Here is a 19,150-nt window from a genome sequence, read left to right on the forward strand (position 1 = left end):
AATTACAAATGAAAATGTATTTATTATCTTCTGAAATCATCTTAATTAAAAAAAAAATTTGAGGCTTTTCAGCATATATTTCTGAATGTTTGGAATATTGTTTCTATTAAATTACCTTATAAATGATAGCAATATAAAATAGATAGATGATATATATTATGTAATTCATTATTTTCACTTCCTGTAAATGCAAGATAGAGACAACTATAAAATATAAGATTAAATAACAAACTAAAAAGCTATATAATGGGAATTATATAATGGTATTCCTGTGAGAAAAAAAAAAAGGGTCAAAGCTTAGAAATCACAACTAAGAAATGTTACACAAGTTCCTGTCTCCACACTCTGACTTTCTTAAAGGCAGGAATTCTTTTTTTCATTTGTTTTTATAGCTGCTACTAGTAAAGTTTCTGTTCCATGCTAAGACTCATCAGCTGTTGAATAAAAAAAAATCAAAGCGTTTCCAGATGAGGATTTGCCTGGATTTTTTGGATTGTTTGAAGTATTTAAATTTTATTAGAGGATACAACTCTTTTATTAAACTAAGAACTATGGTAATAAATCTGAATTAGAAGTATCAGAGTGGACTCATAACATATTGTAGTGTTTGTATGTGTGTATTCTCGGACCACTGGAAAAGTTTTAGAAACAGTAAGTACCCTCAGAATGTGGTCTACCAGAACCACGTTCCACCAAAAAGAACTAGGTGTCCTTGGAGAAATGGCTGACTCCAGGTCCAGAGCAGGAAATCTAGATCAGTTTGCAGCACCTTGTACTAGCAGATGCAAGAAGGGTATGAGGATCATATTAGAAAGACTCAAGTGTCATCATTAAAAGGATCCCATTTTCCAGAACCTCCCTGGTGGCGTAAGGGGTTAAGTCTCAGCACTATTAAGTTATCTGCAGCCACTAACCCACATGGCACAACAGACCGCTCCTGTCTCGCCTGCTGCTCCCCTCAACAGTGTATTTCAGTCCATCGTCTGTTCTGCTCCCTACTCTGTCTCTGGTGAATCCTCTCACCTGCCCCCTGCACCTCTGGACTGTACCCCAGCTCTTGTATGCATAAATAAATAAATCTTAAAAAAAAAAAAGCTGATCCCATTTTCCAAAGATGAGACAATTTGAACATCAATAAGATTATTAATGGGAATATATTGAAGCCTTCTCATACATATATATTTATGCTTAGTGATTGTTAATTATCTAGTTGGCACACTGGAGGATATGAGTGAACCAGTCTGTCATTTTGAGAACTATTAAAGTGTAACATCAAGCATTTAGCCTGACTCTGCTATAATGAACTATTCCACAGGGTTACCACCAAGAAGAGGAGAGGGAGTTTCTCTTCATGAATATCATCTAGCTAATGTGAAAAAAAAAATTCCATAGAAAAGATTTTTTAAGAGCGGTTATGTTTCTTGTCTTTATGTTTAGTATTCTTTTTATGTTCACATTTTCATGGAGCATAAGGTACATTAATCTTCCAAATGAACACAGATATATTTAGATTGATTAATTCTGTTTTCTGCATTGTCAATTAACACTCGTTTTTTTAATCTTTTGTATGTGTGTATAGAAGATAGTTCTGATCACTTCAAGATTGATGCCAACAGTGGTGAAATAAGAACAACCACAATACTTTCGTATGATCATAGACCTTCTTATAGGATGACTGTCATTGCCAGTGACCAGGGAGTGCCTCCTCTTCAAGGACAGGCAGTGATTAATATTCAGGTAGTGTCCCGTCATTACAATAAAATGTGAAAGGATACCCTACAGGTTTCATTTGATTTATATTCAACCATGTAAGGTAAAGATACAGCAAATCGAGAATGCCATTTTTAGAGAGAGTTGCACATATACATGTGTCTTTTTATCAGCACTAGAGAAATGATAAGACACAAGTAATTTTTCATTTCAGCCTTGTTTGTTTCCCGACAAGATGCTTAACTTCATTGCTTTATGGGCATTTATGTTTCTTTGTTTATGATGAACAAAATGAATGGGTCTTTACTTTTTCCTAATTGCAAGGACCTGATCAATTTGTAGGAGAAATGTGTATGTAAACAGATGGCCAATAATAAATCTCACATTTTTATATATTATTTTTAAACTCAGAAAAGTCACTTGAGATCCATATTTTAAGGCTTTACTTCAATCATACTGAGCAAACAAGTTGTGGGAAGTCTTCATAGTAGGAAAAAATTGCATCAATCAGTCAAAAATGAGATGATTATACAAATCTGTATTTCCTTGTTCATGCACATGATAATCAGTAAATTAATATTGGTATGTATAATAATCAAGATTACATAGCCCTAGAGTTCTGTTTCAAAATTATAGTCTTTATTGGTTAAGGATATGAGGGCTAGGAGAAAATTCAATATTGTAAGACCTCTAGTATCTGGTTTCAGGTAAACATAGACACGTGAGACTCAGATGTTGTCATTATGGATATATTGATCTCCAGGATTAAGAATAATTCTCAGTGGGTCTCCCCGATGGTGCAGCGGTTGAGCGCTGGATTGCGAAGCTGCCCACAGCCTCTGCATTGCCGGTTCGATCCCCAGCCACCGGGCGAGAATCCCACATGGCGCGCAGACCTCTCCTGCTGCCCACTGCTCCCCTCAGCAGTGTATTTCTTCAGTCTGCCTGTTCTGCTCTCCGCTCAGTCTCTGGTGAATTCTCTCACCCTCCCGCGCTTCTGACTGTACCCAGTGCTTGTATAAATAAATAAATAAATCTTAAAAATAAATAAATAAAAGTCTTTTTAAAAAAAACCTGCAAAGATACCATTCAAAGCACTATTTTAAAAAAATAATAATTCTCAGTGGCGGCTCAAAAGGCTACAATTAGAGCATGGCCTCACCAACTATATTTCATACATTACAGCAAATGGGAAGTTAATGCATTTTGTAGGTTTTGTGGTTTTTTTTAATCTCCTAGATACTATGCAATTTTCCATCTTCAGAGACATACTGGATTTTTTTAATATAAAAAAATTTTTCTCACCAACTAACATATTGTAAATTACAAAAATGGAAACCTTCCAAAATAATATCATAGCATGTATTGATTCAACTGTTATAAAGTACCCCAGATGAACCGCTTCTATTTATTCTTATTTCAGGTGATACCACTATCCAAGAGGGGAGCCGTCCTTTCTCCGAATATTAGACATTTAGTTATACCAGAAAACTTGAAGCCCTCAAAAGTAATAAGCTTGATAAAGTCACCTGATTACCTTCATCGCCATCACACTGGGAAGCTGCATTTCAGTATCGCTGAAGAGGATAGGAACAGTCACTTTGAAATTGACCACACAACGGGAGACTTGTTCCTTTTGAAGGAACTTGATTATGAAATGGCATCTCATTATCTTTTCAGGGTGGTTACCAAAGACAGCAGCAAAAACCCTTCCCCGAACAGCACAGTCTTCCTTAACATCGATGTGGAAGATCAGAACGACCATTCCCCCTCCTTCCAAGATGAGTTCATTGTGATAGGCGTGGAAGAGAATGTGCCTGTAGGAACATGGGTGCACGTCTTCAATGCCCAAGATGGTGATGGCAGTTTTCTGAACAGTCGTATACAATACTTCATTGACGCCTACCTCCCTGGGGTGAATCCATTCCTCATCCACCCCTCCTCTGGCACATTAGTCACAGCGTCCCCCCTCGACAGAGAGAAGGTTCCCACGGTGTTCCTGATGGTAACAGCTTCCGATCAGGCTGTGAACGTGACAGACCGGCGAGTGAAATCACTGATAGCAAAGGTAGTGATTTTGGATGTAAATGACCACAGCCCCACTTTCATGTCGCCCCCTCTTGCCCACATCAATGAGGACGCCGGGGTGGGCTCCTTGGTGCACCGCATAACTGCTGAAGATCCAGATGAAGGAAGGAATGGAAGAGTCACATTCAGCATCCTCTCAGGAAACGAAAACATGGCCTTTATGCTAGATGAGTCCTCAGGTATCTGATATGTCATTGACAGTTAAAGCTTCTGATCATTGCTTACACTCATAACTCTGCTGAAATGATAATTCTCAGAATGCACTTGCTCTAATGAAAATTCACTTCATTTATTGTTCATCTTACTTATGTGCTAGGCACAGAGGCTCTATTCAGAGAGCCCCTGGAATTGGCCTGTTGGTTAGTGTTGACTGTACTTTGTGACTAGCTCACGCTCCATGGGATAAGTAGACAGTAGCAAATGTCTTTTCTTTGCCCCCTTTCCTTGTCCTCCCATTGAAGAGACACCACCAGGAGCGAAGCGAGGCAGAGCGTGACTAATCAGCAACTTTATTCGAAGACTTTGGTATGGAAACTTACCTTTAAGATGGTGCAAACATACACCTGTAAATAGCTGGATTGATTAGGACGCTAAGGCCCTTATTTCTCACCTCAATTCTAACATGGTATTTCTAGCAGTATGTGTAGTCAGTGTCAGAAATTCACTTCACTTATCTTAATGTCACTATGTTGCCAGATCACCTTTACTAAAAGTTGTGAAGTAGTTTAATAGAAGATTGTATGTATAGTGTATCATTCTTATAAAGTTGGAAAGAAACTTCCCTCATTCTGATTTTCAGAAGATCTTGAAAAATGGACTACCATATCATTCTTTTAAAAAAAAAATAGAAGTTTCTATATGATGAGTTCAGATATATGTAGTTTGGCCCAACTGTTAGTAAGAACATTACTTGGAATGAGTCCGAATATGTAGGATTTAGAAGTCATGGTTATAGTCTGGCTGTATACTGTTAGAAAATTTCATCAAAATATTTATTAAATCCTGGACATATGGTTCTATTCTGAAGCTTGCGTGTGCACCCCCTAAAAGCTCGACTGACAGAGAGAGAGTCCAGACCCATTTGCTGATTTCTGTTTGGGCTGGGGTCTCCAAGGACCTATTTCAATGATATTTAAATGTTTTCCAAGATGGCTAGGGAAGGACTATTTCAGATTGTTAAAGAGGATGGATAAAATTAGAATTGTGTCTCAGTAATGTAGTTATCATGAATCTTGCACATTGCAGTGGCTGTTTCAGTTGAGATATTTTTCAGACATAAAATGGTAATTGCTGAATGCAGTCCTATGCAATGGGCTATTTGTTCTCTCATAAGGCTCTTAGAAAAAAGTTATAGTGAATCGTTCAATGGCTTTGGCGGTGAAGTATAAAATGATAAGTAATTTTGGAAAAAACTGTCTTATAAAATCTGAATCAGTAAACCTTATTAATCATTTGGAAAAAAGTTCTTGCAGGATGAGCAAGGGTTAAAGATGCAAACAGCCATCCCAAAAGAAAAAATATGACTTTGTAATCATGGACCAGCCACATGTGTTCAAGTCTTTGTAACCCTTTGCAGGAATGAATTCTGTGCTAAAGTGGCAGTGGAATGGTGATATGTTATATTCAGGAAGTTTATTGCCTGAGTTCTCAAGTCTTTACTAAGTTCTATTGATAAAGTAAGGCACCTCACTGAGAGCAAGTGTCAGGAGACTGTAACTCTTTAAGAAAATTAAATATCTTAAAGAATATGGCATGCTCATCTGTTTGGAACTCCATTAACTGTAACTTTTTAAAAATGAAGTGTCATTTAACATGAAGATGGTTACTGTTAGAACGTAGGTATGTTTTCAAAATCACTTTGATGTAATTCTTAGATAATGGTATATGAAAACTCATTTCTGAATTCTCATTCATCATTATAATTCAAATTAGGGTGACTTTTTGACTAAACATGCCCTTATTCTAGATAATGTGCATATTTAAAGTTGGTTTAATAGAATGTACAATTTAACAAGGGAAACTTCTGAATTTTTATCAAGTTAGATAAGTTAGACATATGTTAAGCAAGACTTCTCAAAAGAATATTTATTACATGTTGCTTTTCTCCTCTTTCCACACAGGTCTGCTAGCTACAGCTTTTCCTTTGGACTATGAAACCCAATCTCAGCACATTCTGACCCTTCTGGCCCTGGATGGTGGCATACCAGCACTTTCTTCAACACAGACTTTGACAATTTCCGTTCTTGATGTAAATGATGAGGCACCGGTATTTAAGCAACAACTGTATGAAGCTTCAGTTAAAGAAAACCAAAATCCTGGGGAGTTTGTCATAAGAGTTGAAGCTGTGGACAAAGATTCAGGTAATTTTAAAATACAGAAACTTGGTAATTGGTGCTCAGAATAAAAATTGACCTAATTTAATAACGCACTGAAACAATTTTAGAGAAGGTGCTTATTTTTGCAAATGTCTATTTCTTCAATTCACATTCAAGGGAAAAGACATACACGTAAAGAAAATGTGACCTTTTTATATAGCACTTGCCTGTTTGATCCTTATTATTGGTTATACCAGAGTGATACACCTCTAATTAACATACAAGTTATTGAATTGGTCTTGATAATAAACAGAAGTAGAGTCATGGTATCAAGTTGTAGTGGGAGTGTAATAGAGGCACTGAGTTCAAAAAGGTAAGTGGCGCTTTCTCGCTACATCACATGATGTAAGTTGCCTGGATTTGACTCCTGAAACTATCACTAATGCTATGTGACCTTGAATAATTTACCAGTCCTCTCTGTTCCTGTTGGTTTATCTGTACAATGAGCATAGTACTGGTACCTAATTTGCAGTTATGTTATGAATATGAAGTGTTACAGGAAACTGTTAAGGCCAATGTCTGGCACAATAAATGGTCAATCAATTCCTAGTATTACCATTATTACTGTTATTATTAATGTCAACCACTGTGTCCGACAATTGACTTTAAAGTAAAATGTTACTGTGTCTAGGAATCTGTATGTTTCTTGGAATTGCTTTTCAATATCGCTATGACTTTTTTGGCATTTGAGATTTAGTAACTCTTAAAATATTCTGGTTTTATTTTAAACAAAGTAATTATAAAAATTACAGTGAATTATTTGCCATTAATAACATGTGCTAATTCTTCCCACCTGAGTTAAGACTAATAGTTTAATAAGCCAGATTTTTAAAAAATTAAATTCATAACTATGTAGCAAGTGGAATTGCATAATCAATATATTTGTTCTTTTCTTTCAAGATTTATAATTGATAGTGTATGAAAATAACAGCAGTACCAATATAGTTTTCCTCCTAAATTGTTCATCAAAGACATAAAAGGTCTATCTCCTCTGGCTTTTAAACAGTGGTATACCATTAAGATGCTTTGTCCTTTTAAAAAATGCCATCTTCTAATGAATTGCATTTTACATGAATTGTATGTCATGCTATGAACACTTCTTTTCAAGGGCTCACCAAATTTTCTCTTTTGACCAGAGCGGGGCAGTGTGATCAAAGTTTTTCTTACTAAGCTCAAAGACACAGGACTAGAGCATGCTCACAATTGTTTGTCCAACCCATGTTAACTAATTTATTGAGCAGGTTTCTGGTAGCAAAGTTTTAGGGGTGATAAGAACAATTGACAATATGTATAAGCTTTCCGTTTCGCAATAACCCCAGTTCAGCAAGTCACTCCTAACAAGTTCTCCGGTGTGAGGGGAATAGCCAATCTGGGCATCAGAACCACTCCAAAGTGCACAGCCGTGCTGAGCTGTCACTGGTGCTCTGAGATTAGCAATGATTAACGTGCGCAAAATGCTCTGTCCCCTTGACCTGACTTTATTTTTTGGGCTACACCCCAGATCTTGTATGCATAAATAAACAAATCTTAAAAAAAAAAAAAGACTACAGAGAACAGATTTCATTTTCTTTAGTGTTTGAAGGAAATAAGAATCTCTCTCATTCTTCTCTTACATCAATTAACGATGATTAACATACATTTGCTCTCTGATTTTAACTGTCAAATTGCCTGGGGTTAGTGTTATTTTAGTTTAGAATGATTAGTCTTCAATCTGTTACTTAAATTGAGTTAAAAGAACTTTAGAGGTCTTGAGAATTTAGATGCAAAATGGCTGTTCTCTGACTTTGCATTTCTGGATGCTTCAAACATACATTAGCAGCTTTCTGCATCTCATGTGCCTTCACCTGTTTTGGAGACAGTTTTAGTTTCCTGGAGACCCCTGTGATTTTAATAAAGCCAGAACTATTAAGCGAGTGGTTATGTAAATGCATGTGAATTTATGTATATGCATGTGTTTTTGAACATATTTCCCCTCAATCCCCTGTTTTGTTTGTTTGTTTGACTTGTTGAGTTAAAACAATGAAAAAGGATTATGCATGAGCATTAAATGACGTAGCCAGGATTTTAGCATAACTGGCATCACATTGGAATTTATGAATGGTTTATAGTATGTATTTTTAAAAATACTATAGCATTACTTAATACTAGAAAGCTTAACATATGTTTTCTAGCATTCTACAATGCAGTTTTTCAAAATGTAAGCCTACAGTGTTTGGCATTCAAAACCCATGAGAATCGGAGCACTGAATGTTTATGATGTATGACTCACACTAGCTCTTACAGGAGTTTTTTTCTTGTATTAAAAGGGAAAAACAACTACCAGATTTTAACTAAGATATAAAAACTGCTGCAGTGTTTGGTGCCACCAACAAGAGCTCCATTGTTACTTAGAAAAGATCTGCCTTCAGGGCTCTCCTCCTGCAGTACCTGGGGGGAAAGAGGTTCTCACGAGGGGGGGACTTGCTCCTGCTGATAGATTTGCTCAAAAGTGGTGAATCCAAAATAATTTAATAGTAGATTACTTTACAAAAACATCAAATTATATAATGAGATCTTACTATGTAGGAAATAAAAACACATCTTCTTTACCTGGATTTATCTTGAATAGACTCTACATCTGATTTCCTAGAAAATGTCTTTCATTGGCGCCACAACCTTACCCAACACATGGAGTGAGAGAAAGACACTGCTGGGCAGTGTTTCATTGGATCTAAGGCGTACCATTAATTGTAAGATGCATCTAACTTCAGAAATGCGCAAATAAATATGTATGCGTGTTAATGAAATAGAGTAAATACTTTAGTCTTCAGAATACATAGTCTTTGGATTTACTTCTAGGCAGAGAGCTATCGATTTGATGTTCGTGGGAATTTAATGGCACCATTCTGTACCTTTCAGAAGAAGATTTATTTGTGAATATGCCAAAGAAAAAAAGGATAAAGATACTTAAAATATCTGAATGCATGACATTTTGTAATAATAATTTCTCATCTGTTGCCTGCTGTTTATTTTTAAGTCAATTTTGTAATGGAGAGGTGCCCCCCTTACATCTCCCACTCAGATAAAATATCCATTAACCCCTCTTTACTGATGTACTTTACCAGTAGTTCCCCGTTGACTGGCTCCCCCATTCTTTCACCAACAGCATTTGCCTCCAGCTTTAGATTCAGACCAATCTAGGGGTAAATAAAGAGAGCCATAGAATTCAAGCTCTAGTCAATCTTCCTAACTTTAGATTCTAATTATTGAAATTGTGCTGCTATCAGAATCTTAAAAGAGGAGTTTAGAGGTAGTTCAGACCATTGGGCATTTCAAAGGGTGAGGTCTTCATTCCTGGACCAGGGGAACATGGCTAGAGAAAGTCCCAACAGCTCCAAGTTGAAGCCACCACAACCCAGACTGCAGCACTTGTGCCACTGCTGTGCTGCTGTCCTGCTCGCCTGGTGAAGAGGTTGCCCCTCTCCATATTAATTCCCTGTATGTATATTCTTCTTATCACTGCACCTACAAAAAGGTAAAAAAGAAAGAAAAGAGAGAAGAAAGAGCACTCATAACCTCATGATATATGTATTATTTAACTGAACACATGATATTATACCTGTATAATTGTCTACCTATCTACCTGCCATCAGGACTATGCACTTCTATGGGTTAGGATCTGTTTCATTCACATTAATCCCAGGGCCTGGGCTAATACAAGCTCTGACAAAGGAATTTCATAAATGCTTTTGACTCTATGAACTAAGAAACTGAAACATCTGTGAAATAAGCTGCTTTAAGTTGCCTTCACTCTTCAAAATTCATTATTCATTCGCTTGGACAGGCATGATCCTGTTTTTGCGTTAGAAATGTGTGAGCTGTATGGGCTTTGTACAGTTGAGATATTATATGAAAAGTGATCTTCCTAAAAAATTTAAAAACTTAAAAATTTTAAAATTCTCTGGTGAGAATTCTTTGTTAAGTCCCTTTTATAAGCTTAGAAATCAGACATTTTGTGAAGTGACTCCAGGTTCCTTTCTATCCTCAACTCCTATCACTCTCCCATCCTCTATGCTAGCACAGGGTTCTGCAGCCAGTTCTCTGTAAAGGATGAGACAGTCAATATTTTAGGTTCTGTGGACTGTAGTGTCTTTATTACTCAATTCTGACAGGGTGGTGAGATCACAGCTACAGATAATACTAAGGAAATGAGAGTGAATATGTTTCAATAAGACTTTATGAAAGCATGAGGCTGACTAGATTAGGCTGGTGGGTTGCAGGCTGCTGGTCTAGCACCTACTTAGGACATCTAAGTTACTTGTTTTCCTCCTTCTCAGACACAATGATGATGATGTCACCAAAGTGGCAGATCAATGGGATGTTCTATTGGATGCCAAGGTGATCAGTATCTCCGTGGTGGAAGAATTTATATACATAAAATACATTCTGCTCCTTTTGGGTGGAAGTAGATCACTTCTGATAATCCTTCCAAGTTGGTGTGGACTGTTGCTCTCAAAAGGTGGTCCACAGGGCAACAGTACCATCATCCACAGGATCAGTCTATACAGATGATTACTGTGTAACTGTGGGACAGCTTTTAAAGAATGCTGGTGTCCCTCTAACCAGTGTCTTTCCCTGTGTCTCTATGAAAGGAAAGTCCTCTGGTCTCTTGGGAGTGTGTATGTGTGTGTGTTACACATGGTAAATGCACCCTAATATTTGCATTATCTTAAGTTTTGGGGTTTTTTTACAGTATGTGAGGGAAGATTTTTTAATTGTCTTTGCCATAGAAAAGATTATATCACCATATGTGATCAAAATCATTACGATTATTAAATGAGCATTAATGTAATAAAATGCCTAAGGCCTAATGAGAGAATGAAATGTTTTAGAGACTTTTAACCTTTCCATCCCAAATACATTGATCCTATTTTATTAGACTTTTCTTGAGGTCACTAAAATGCCTGCCAAACATCTCGAATATCTGTTCTCTTCCAAGTGATACGTATATATTTATTCTTATATGAAACCAGTATTATATTCTACTGTTTTCACCACCCATTCCTATATTCTATTCCCTTTACTATAATAGAATGCAAATTTACTTTTTAAGACTAGCAAGATAAAAATTTATGGTTGGAGTTTTTTTTTCCTAAGATCAAAGAACAAATCTTTTATTGAAGAATAAAGTCATATATTCTACACTTACTAAAGTATAATATATATTCTAATCCTATATCTTATGTAATGTATTATAGACTTAATTTCATAAATATATAACATATCTATTCTATATACCTAGATTATATATCTTATAATCTATGCCCAGATTACATACCTAGATTCTTGTCAGTTAAGAAAACAACATAGGAAAAGGATTGAGAGGAACTTGTGTAAAATGTAAATAACCTATAATGGCTTGGGATAAACTCATTAAAGTTAGTGGTATGAATGATCGTCATAACCAAAGATGGAAGTGACGTGATGCTTTTCTCAGTGGAGAAATAAAACCATGAAAATATGGGAAGAATTGTTTTCAAAATGTTTAATAACGTGGTACCATATTTCTTAGTCCAGATAGGAGACTGAATACTAAGCAATAAATGCAAGAGAAATCCGCATGTAAGCTTCTCTACGTGCTGAGCTCCTGCACTGGAGAATGAACAGAGCACCGCAACTGAGCCCAAACATTTAAATAGAGGGTCAGGCTACAGAAATTGTCATTTGCCCTGCAAGCATACAATTATGTCATTAAATCACAATCGGGGTGTTAGAAGGAATAATTAGGAATATGTTGTAGGGTTGCACACTCATAAGAAATTTTTTATGGGAGGGAAAAAATCTTAAGCATTCACTGTGGGGAAGTCTCATAAGACTTTTGAAAATCAAGCATTTCAGCCATGAGGCTTTTATTTAGCAAGAACAGCCAAAGAGGTTTTTTTTACCTTCATTTGAAGGTGGTTTGAAGTGTCTTGCCTTTTTCTTCTACGGCCTCACATGTTCATCGGGAAAAGAATGGCAAAGGAGCTCAGGTTCTGGAAGGGTACTTGCTAAGTTTTTCTTTGTATTTTCCTTAAGGAATCAATTCCAAGCTTCAGTTTGAAATCATGCCAGGTGCTTCATTTGGATTATTCCAGATAAATCCGGACACTGGAGAAGTAGTAACCACCACTAGACTTGACAGAGAAGTTCAGGAAGTCTTCACCCTTCTAGGTAAGGAACCCCTTGACTAACATTTTTTAAAAAATCAAACATTGTACAAAAATGGACAATGATGTAAAATATATAGGTATAAATAAAAATTTAAAAATCGCAACAGGAGATTGACTAGTGAAATTTTATGTTTCAATGGTGTGCTTTTAAATCAAATAATACTGACCTAATGGTCAGTTTGGTCTGGTGCAGTCTAATGAGGGCAGTATATTTAAAGTATGAATTAACTGCAATAACCAATGCCCTCTCCCACACCATGGCAGTGCTCGTGCGAGATGGGGGTGTCCCTCCACTGTCCGGCACCACGACGGTTCTCTGTTCTGTGGAGGATGAAAATGACCACACACCAGAGATTGCTTTGCCCAGTCATGACATCGAGGTTCTAGAAAACCAGGAGCCAGGGGTTGTCTACACTGTTTTGGCCTCTGATAAGGACGCTGGCAGTAATGGAGTCGTCGAGTGTCACATCATTGGTAAGTGTTCTCTTTATTGGAATCCCCCAGGGTACCCCTTGAATTTTCACCCACTGTGTGATTGTTCTGTATTGGGAATCAATTGTGGTGTCTGCAAAACACACACCCACCAAGAACTGGTACATAGATAGCCTCTCTGCCTCCTTCCCACAGCTCCCCGCACTGTCTCTGCCTTCCATAGTCTCTGAAAATGTGCCTTCAGTGACTCTTGTGAATCTTTCTATACTGACACTAGTGGATGGACAGATGGAGCAGAAAGCTTGTGTCCTATTTTCGTGTCTCTCAAATGACCACTTAATACTTTGAGTACCAGAGGCTTCATTCCGGCCTTTCTAAAATAGACCCACAGGACATGAGGCGACAAGCACTGGCCAGGTCTGAATACCCAGGTACCCCTTCATCTTACAAACCCTGCCCCACAGATCAGGATCTCTGGGGACTTGAGAATATGACTTGTGCTGTGATGCCCTTTGGATGGGAAACACAAGACTTCTGGCAGGATGTTAGCCTCATGAGTTCAGCCTAAGAGCAGCATCTCACATCCAAAGGTCAGAAAGTGAAAGACAGATGCTGATGGTTTCACTTATCTTTGGAACATAAATAACCAAGAAACAGATAATGCAAAGCACAGCAAAAACAACTCCTAGACTTAGTAGAAAATATGCTGGTTAACAGAGAGATCAGGGGAAGGAAGAAGAGAGGGAAGAAGCAGACCGTTGGGGCACTGGCAGGGGAGGTGGAGTGGAGGGTGAGAGGACCCCGTGCATGTACAGAGGAGCAAAAACGGAACCCCAATTTTCTATAGACATGCAAATGGCTGGGTTTTTTTAAAGATTTTTTTTTATTTATGCATACAAGAACTGGGGTATGGGCCAGAGATGGGGTGGAGGTGAGAGGATTCACCAGAAACAGAGCGGGGAACAGAACAGGCAGACTGACTGAAATACACTGCTGAGGGGAGCAGCGGGCAAGTCAGGAGAGGCCTCTGCACTGTGTGGGTAGCTCCCTGGCTGGGGATCGAACTCTCACTGCAGAGGCTGCAGAAGCTGCAGACAGCTTCATAGTGCTGTGCTTGCGCCACCAGGGAGGCCCACAAATGGCTGTTTGCACCCAGACTTCAGAAAGCCACTTTCTCCAATGCTTCACCTCCCTCCTGGACAAACCCTCCTGCAGTCCCTCTGCTGCTATTGGTCCTCTGCTGGAAGTTCCCTGGTCTTCTGTGTTTATCTTTCTCCTTCGCTCACAGACACACACTTAGTCATTTCTTCCTGTCCCCGACTTCAGCTACCGGTGGGATCCCAGTATTTCCCATTTTTATCCACATTCTAGTCCTAAGTCCCATTAAAGGACTTTTGTTAAAAGTAAAATAATGACATACAAACCTACAAATCCAACTGTAATGCTAGCCACTGCCAAAGATTTTTATTTAACTCATTAACTAATAAGCAAACCAAAAAGATGTTAAAACGGGCACAGGGAGATTTCCTAGAACCACAGGCACACGCCCACAGGAAAAAAGGAATTATGAAATGCAGATGAAGTCTGTCTGCGGAACTGCAGTCAGCCCAGCAGACACGACTCATTTGCATTTCTGTGCACAAGAATCATTGCATTATTATCAGTTTCATCACTTTACAGTGTGGGGAAGCAGATGAAGACAACTCTGATGGCAAAGCCAGACCGGACACCTGCTAATTGTTTTTCAACTCTGTTTTTTCTCTCCATTTCAAATTGTTCTACAGTTTTTTCCTGACAGCCTCAGCACCCCAGCCATGACACCAGCAGCATCTCCTCAGCAGTGTGTCCCAGGGGAACTTAGTGCTGAGCCTTCTCCCTCCCCCACCCACGGCACCGTCTGGTTTCTCCTCCAGCCGCTCCGGGTGATCTTGCTCAGTGTGCCCTTTAATAGTCTTGGAAAACCATGTACCCCAACACGTACCTTTTTAAGTTAGAAATTTCAAATGTTTACAGTAAAGGTAATTTTCCAGCATATCACAACTATTGACACCGTAAGCTATTAATCACTTTTTAAAGTATGAATCAATAGAACAAAAAATATCTTTTCAAAAATCATCCTCGCCGTCCCTTGTCTTCTTGCTGGTGACAAGCCAGGCTCTGCATCTCCGTCTTCTCCCCTCAGCCCCTCTGCCCTGCCTGAGCCTCAGGCACTTGAGGGCCCAGTGCTAGAACCTTCTAGCAGCTGCAAGACCAAGGCAGCTTCCCAGGGGCCATGTGACTATCAATTTCTGATTAATATATAAAAATGGACATTATAACCTGTTTCTTATCCCTGTCTCCTATTGTTTTATCTCAAATAAAATATACAATTTAATCCTCTTAAGAGGAACGTGTGTGACTATAAAAAGCTGTAGATGCTCACACAGAAACATATATGGCTGAGGCTCTCATTATTGATCGAGCTGAGATACATATTGAATTCTGTGCTTTTAATTATCCCTCAATAATAGACGTTTCATCAGGGCAGGGACTTTATCCTGTTCACAGTTACATCCCCAGGACTTACAAATGTGCTGGGATGTAGTGATCAGGAAATAAATATTTGTTGAATGAATGAAGCCATGGACAGATATAATGCAAACAGAGGACATAGATGTTTTCAATTCAAATGAATTTTGAATTTATTTTCTTCCAAAGGGGGCAACACCGCAGAGTTCTTTGCTATCAATGAAACATCGGGAGAGCTCTTGACCACTCGTGCTTTGGACAGGGAGCAGGTCAGCAATTTCACCCTGGCCGTCCTGTGCTCCGACCTGGGGGACCAAGCTCGCAGCTCTACGGCGCATCTGCACGTCCAAGTTTTGGATGACAATGACCACAGCCCTGGCTTCCCCACGCTCCGTTACCAGCCCTCCGTGAGGGAAGATGCTCACGTGGGCACAGTGGTCCTCGTGCTCTCCGCTGTGGACAAGGACGAAGGCCTGAATGGGCAAACTGAGTATTTTCTGATGGACGAGGCTTCTGGTGCTTTCACCATTGACCCTGTGACGGGCACCTTGAGAACTGCCTGTACCCTGGACCGAGAAGCTCACGCCCAATACACCTTCCGGGCTGGGGCCAGAGACTGCAGTGTCCAGGGCCCCAGAAGCACCACGGTCCTTATACATGTCCACGTCACTGATGTCAATGACAATGACCCAGTTTGGGAACAGAACCCCTTTGAAATTTTTCTGTCTCCCCAGTCACCTGTCAACCAGACCGTGGCTATTCTGAGAGCCAGTGACCCCGACCTGGGGCTCAATGGCACCGTCATGTTTCGGTTTGCTGAGCCCCAGTCCATGTTTTCTCTGGATAAATACACAGGAGAAATTCAACTGTGGCAAAACCCATCTTCAGAATATTTTCCCATCTGGCTGCCGTTGGAAGTTATGGACCAGGGGGACCCAGCTAGGACAACTTCTGGTCTCCTGGTCATTCACTGGGAAGGAGAAGGCGTCCAGATTTCCTTTAGCCACCATCTGTACAGAGGCGCTGTGACTGAAAATTGTGAGGAAGGTGAGTGGACCTCTTTTGACAAAATGCTTAAGCCTAAGTACTAGGCAAGAGGGCTCTTATAGATTCGACTAGAAAATTTCAAAACCAGTCAATGCCTGTTATGTTGAATTTCATCCAAAATATATTATTTCGGAATATACTTAAATTCAGCAAAACACACACACTATTAAATACAACAAAAAGTAATAAAGCCACTAAAAGATCAGTTCTTAGAGCCTTTGAAGTGTCAGTTCCTTCCAAGTTTACAATCTCAAAATAAGCCCTTTTGTCTACATGTAGATGGATCGTTACCAAGCATGCATTTCTTCAGGGACTTTCTAAGAAGTGCAATGGAAGAGGAAGCATCTCGTGGTTTAGAACTTGGGTTCTCCTGGGTTTAAATTCCGACAGCCACCGTTTCCTTGGGCAGCTGAATCTCACTGAGCCTGATTCCTCCTCTGCAAGTCAGGAATGTGCCTCCCTCATTATTCTGAGGGCTGAGCAAGTTAGTCCTCTGAAGCACAGTAAGCACATGCTAACACGTATTAAGCGTGTAGTAATAGGAACTGCTATAATACTAGTAGTAATTATTATTACTATTGTCATTGCTTTTTCTTCATAATGCTATTTTTTTTAGTTATTTCTCTACCCAAATTTATGCCATAATGGGAAACATAAAAACATTTGTAGTTAGTTGTGAATTGAAAGAAATTAAGTCCAGGTAGTTATATCTAAATAGAGTAGAGAAATGAACCACCGGGTTCTTTCAGCCAGCCAGAGGCAAAGCAAATGGACTGAAGGGTCAGGGAGAGGGGTTCTGGCTGCCTGTACCCCATGGTCTGGTGTGTGCTGTGTCCTTGCTGTGTCCTTGCTGTGTCCTTGCTATATGTTTGTTTTTGATTTGTCCTTTTATCATGATTCAGCCTCGATACTTAAAAAGCAACCTGAATTTTTATGAAATCGATGTCTCCATTTCATAGTGAAATTATTTTTGTTATCCATTATATACTGCCTGCTCTATGAAAAAAAATATTCAATTGAATATTGAATGTTAAATTAGGGTTTTTCTCAGCCACAGATTATTAATCTGACCTTGACCCTCTTATGAATCATAGCTTACTTTGAATTATGATTATGCCATAGGTTACTTTCTTGGTTCTAAACATTATTGACAGTAAATTGCAGTTCTCTTTATTAAATGAAATAATAATGACTTCCAAAAATGCTATTCCTATGTGTAATGAGACGTCCACATAAGCATTAGATGTTAAAAAACATGAGCTACTCCTTAAAGCTATATTTCTACTTCTCTTAAGAAGCATGCACCCAACTCCAGAGCAAGGCAGATGGAAAGTAGTCAATGTTTTCTAAATAATATAGCACAAAATGCAATATGTTAATAAATTTTGAAATTGATCTGATGAACTCATAGAATCATTGACCAGCCTTCATCTGTAGTTGCAAATCTATACATTTCTCCCTAAACATCCCTGGCACCTGATGATCTGAATATTTTGGCGTTTGAAGGTGTGGGGCAGTCATCCTTGTCCTTGAACCTGGGTGTGAAGTGACCTAGGACTTTGTACTTCGTTAGGCTTGAGGCCTGGGAACTGTTGTTTTTACAAGCAGCTTAACAAGTAAACTTGTTGTTTAACAAGCTCTGCAGGTGATTCTTTTGGCAATCACCAAGGAACCACAGGTGGTTCCTTCACTTGGAACGTCATTTATGTGTTGAACCCAGGTCCCCCCCTCCTTTTAGGTCTGTCCATAAATTCTAGTCTGCCCTCCAGGACTCTTCCCCAGCCTACTCTGTTAATCTGCAGATATTTTATTCACTCCTTCAACACACTTTTTATTAAGTATTTCTTGCCAGGTACTTTTCAAATGGGATAAATATTAGTGACCTAGAGGCAAGATGCTTGTCCTTGTGAGGAAGAGACAACAGTGAATAGAATAACTAGAGAACGGTGGAGGGCAGATGGTGATGCAAGCTGCTGAATAAAGAAAAAGAAGAGCAGGGTAAAGGAATTAGTGGGAGGGACACAGTGCAATTTCATTTATTTTATTCATTATTTTCTTTTGGGGGGGTAAAAATTGGTTTACAACACTATCTATGATTTAGAAGTGCAGGATCATACCTTGTGTTACCAAAAAAAAAAGGGCAGGAATCATTGAACAAGTGACTCAAAGACTTAAAAAGAAGAGGTTGCCATTGGTGTGTTAAGAGCAGAGCATTTTCAAAAAGAAAAAAATTGGAAAAGCAAGCGAGAGTCTGCCTGGTTTGTTCAGAGAACTGCAAAGAACTGTGTAGGCAAAAGAGAGAGAATCCTTGGAAATGAGGTCCCAGGGAACACGTGACGTGGGACATTGGAGACTGTCAGGAGGATGTAGGCTTTTACTCAAGATACTTTTCCCATCTCTAGTTCACTCTTTTTACCCTTCACAGAATAGGGTTCCCAGCCACTGCTCATGAACATTCACTTCCAATATAAACTCTTCAGAGTAATAGACATTAAGTATATTAGTCCATGAAAGTCAACATTGTCATCACAATTTTTCACATTACTAAATGAAATTTCAAAAGATTAAGTGGTCGAGACATTTCCTACTTGTTAGGATATCCTTTCTCACTGGATCCAGAATCAATTTGTTGGCAGAATTAAACGTAAGTAAAAGTGACTACTGAGGGGCCCCAAAGAAAACATGTCAATCTGAAATCAAGTTATGGATTAGTAGGTATAATAATATTTGTGGTTAAATTCAGACATGATTTAGTAATAACACTGATAAAGCTGCCACGGGGAAGGGAAGGTCAGCACC

At 38.8% G+C, this 19,150-nt stretch overlaps 1 protein-coding gene across 1 annotated transcript in view; it reads left to right on the forward strand.

Annotated features, from left to right (window-relative positions):
* Positions 1 to 19,150, forward strand: part of DCHS2 (dachsous cadherin-related 2) — a 162,653-nt gene that overhangs the window by 111,420 nt on the left and 32,083 nt on the right. Inside the window, exons 8-13 of the mRNA XM_037497763.2 lie at positions 1,580 to 1,737; positions 3,134 to 3,977; positions 5,919 to 6,158; positions 12,231 to 12,365; positions 12,629 to 12,838; positions 15,494 to 16,351. Coding sequence (XP_037353660.2) covers positions 1,580 to 1,737; positions 3,134 to 3,977; positions 5,919 to 6,158; positions 12,231 to 12,365; positions 12,629 to 12,838; positions 15,494 to 16,351 — 2,445 coding nt within the window. The remainder of the gene's footprint in view (positions 1 to 1,579; positions 1,738 to 3,133; positions 3,978 to 5,918; positions 6,159 to 12,230; positions 12,366 to 12,628; positions 12,839 to 15,493; positions 16,352 to 19,150) is intronic.

Source organism: Talpa occidentalis, unplaced genomic scaffold, assembly GCF_014898055.3.
Source record: "Talpa occidentalis isolate TD23 unplaced genomic scaffold, MPIMG_talOcc4v2.1 talOcc4.8, whole genome shotgun sequence".
NCBI classification, from domain to species: domain Eukaryota; kingdom Metazoa; phylum Chordata; class Mammalia; order Eulipotyphla; family Talpidae; genus Talpa; species Talpa occidentalis.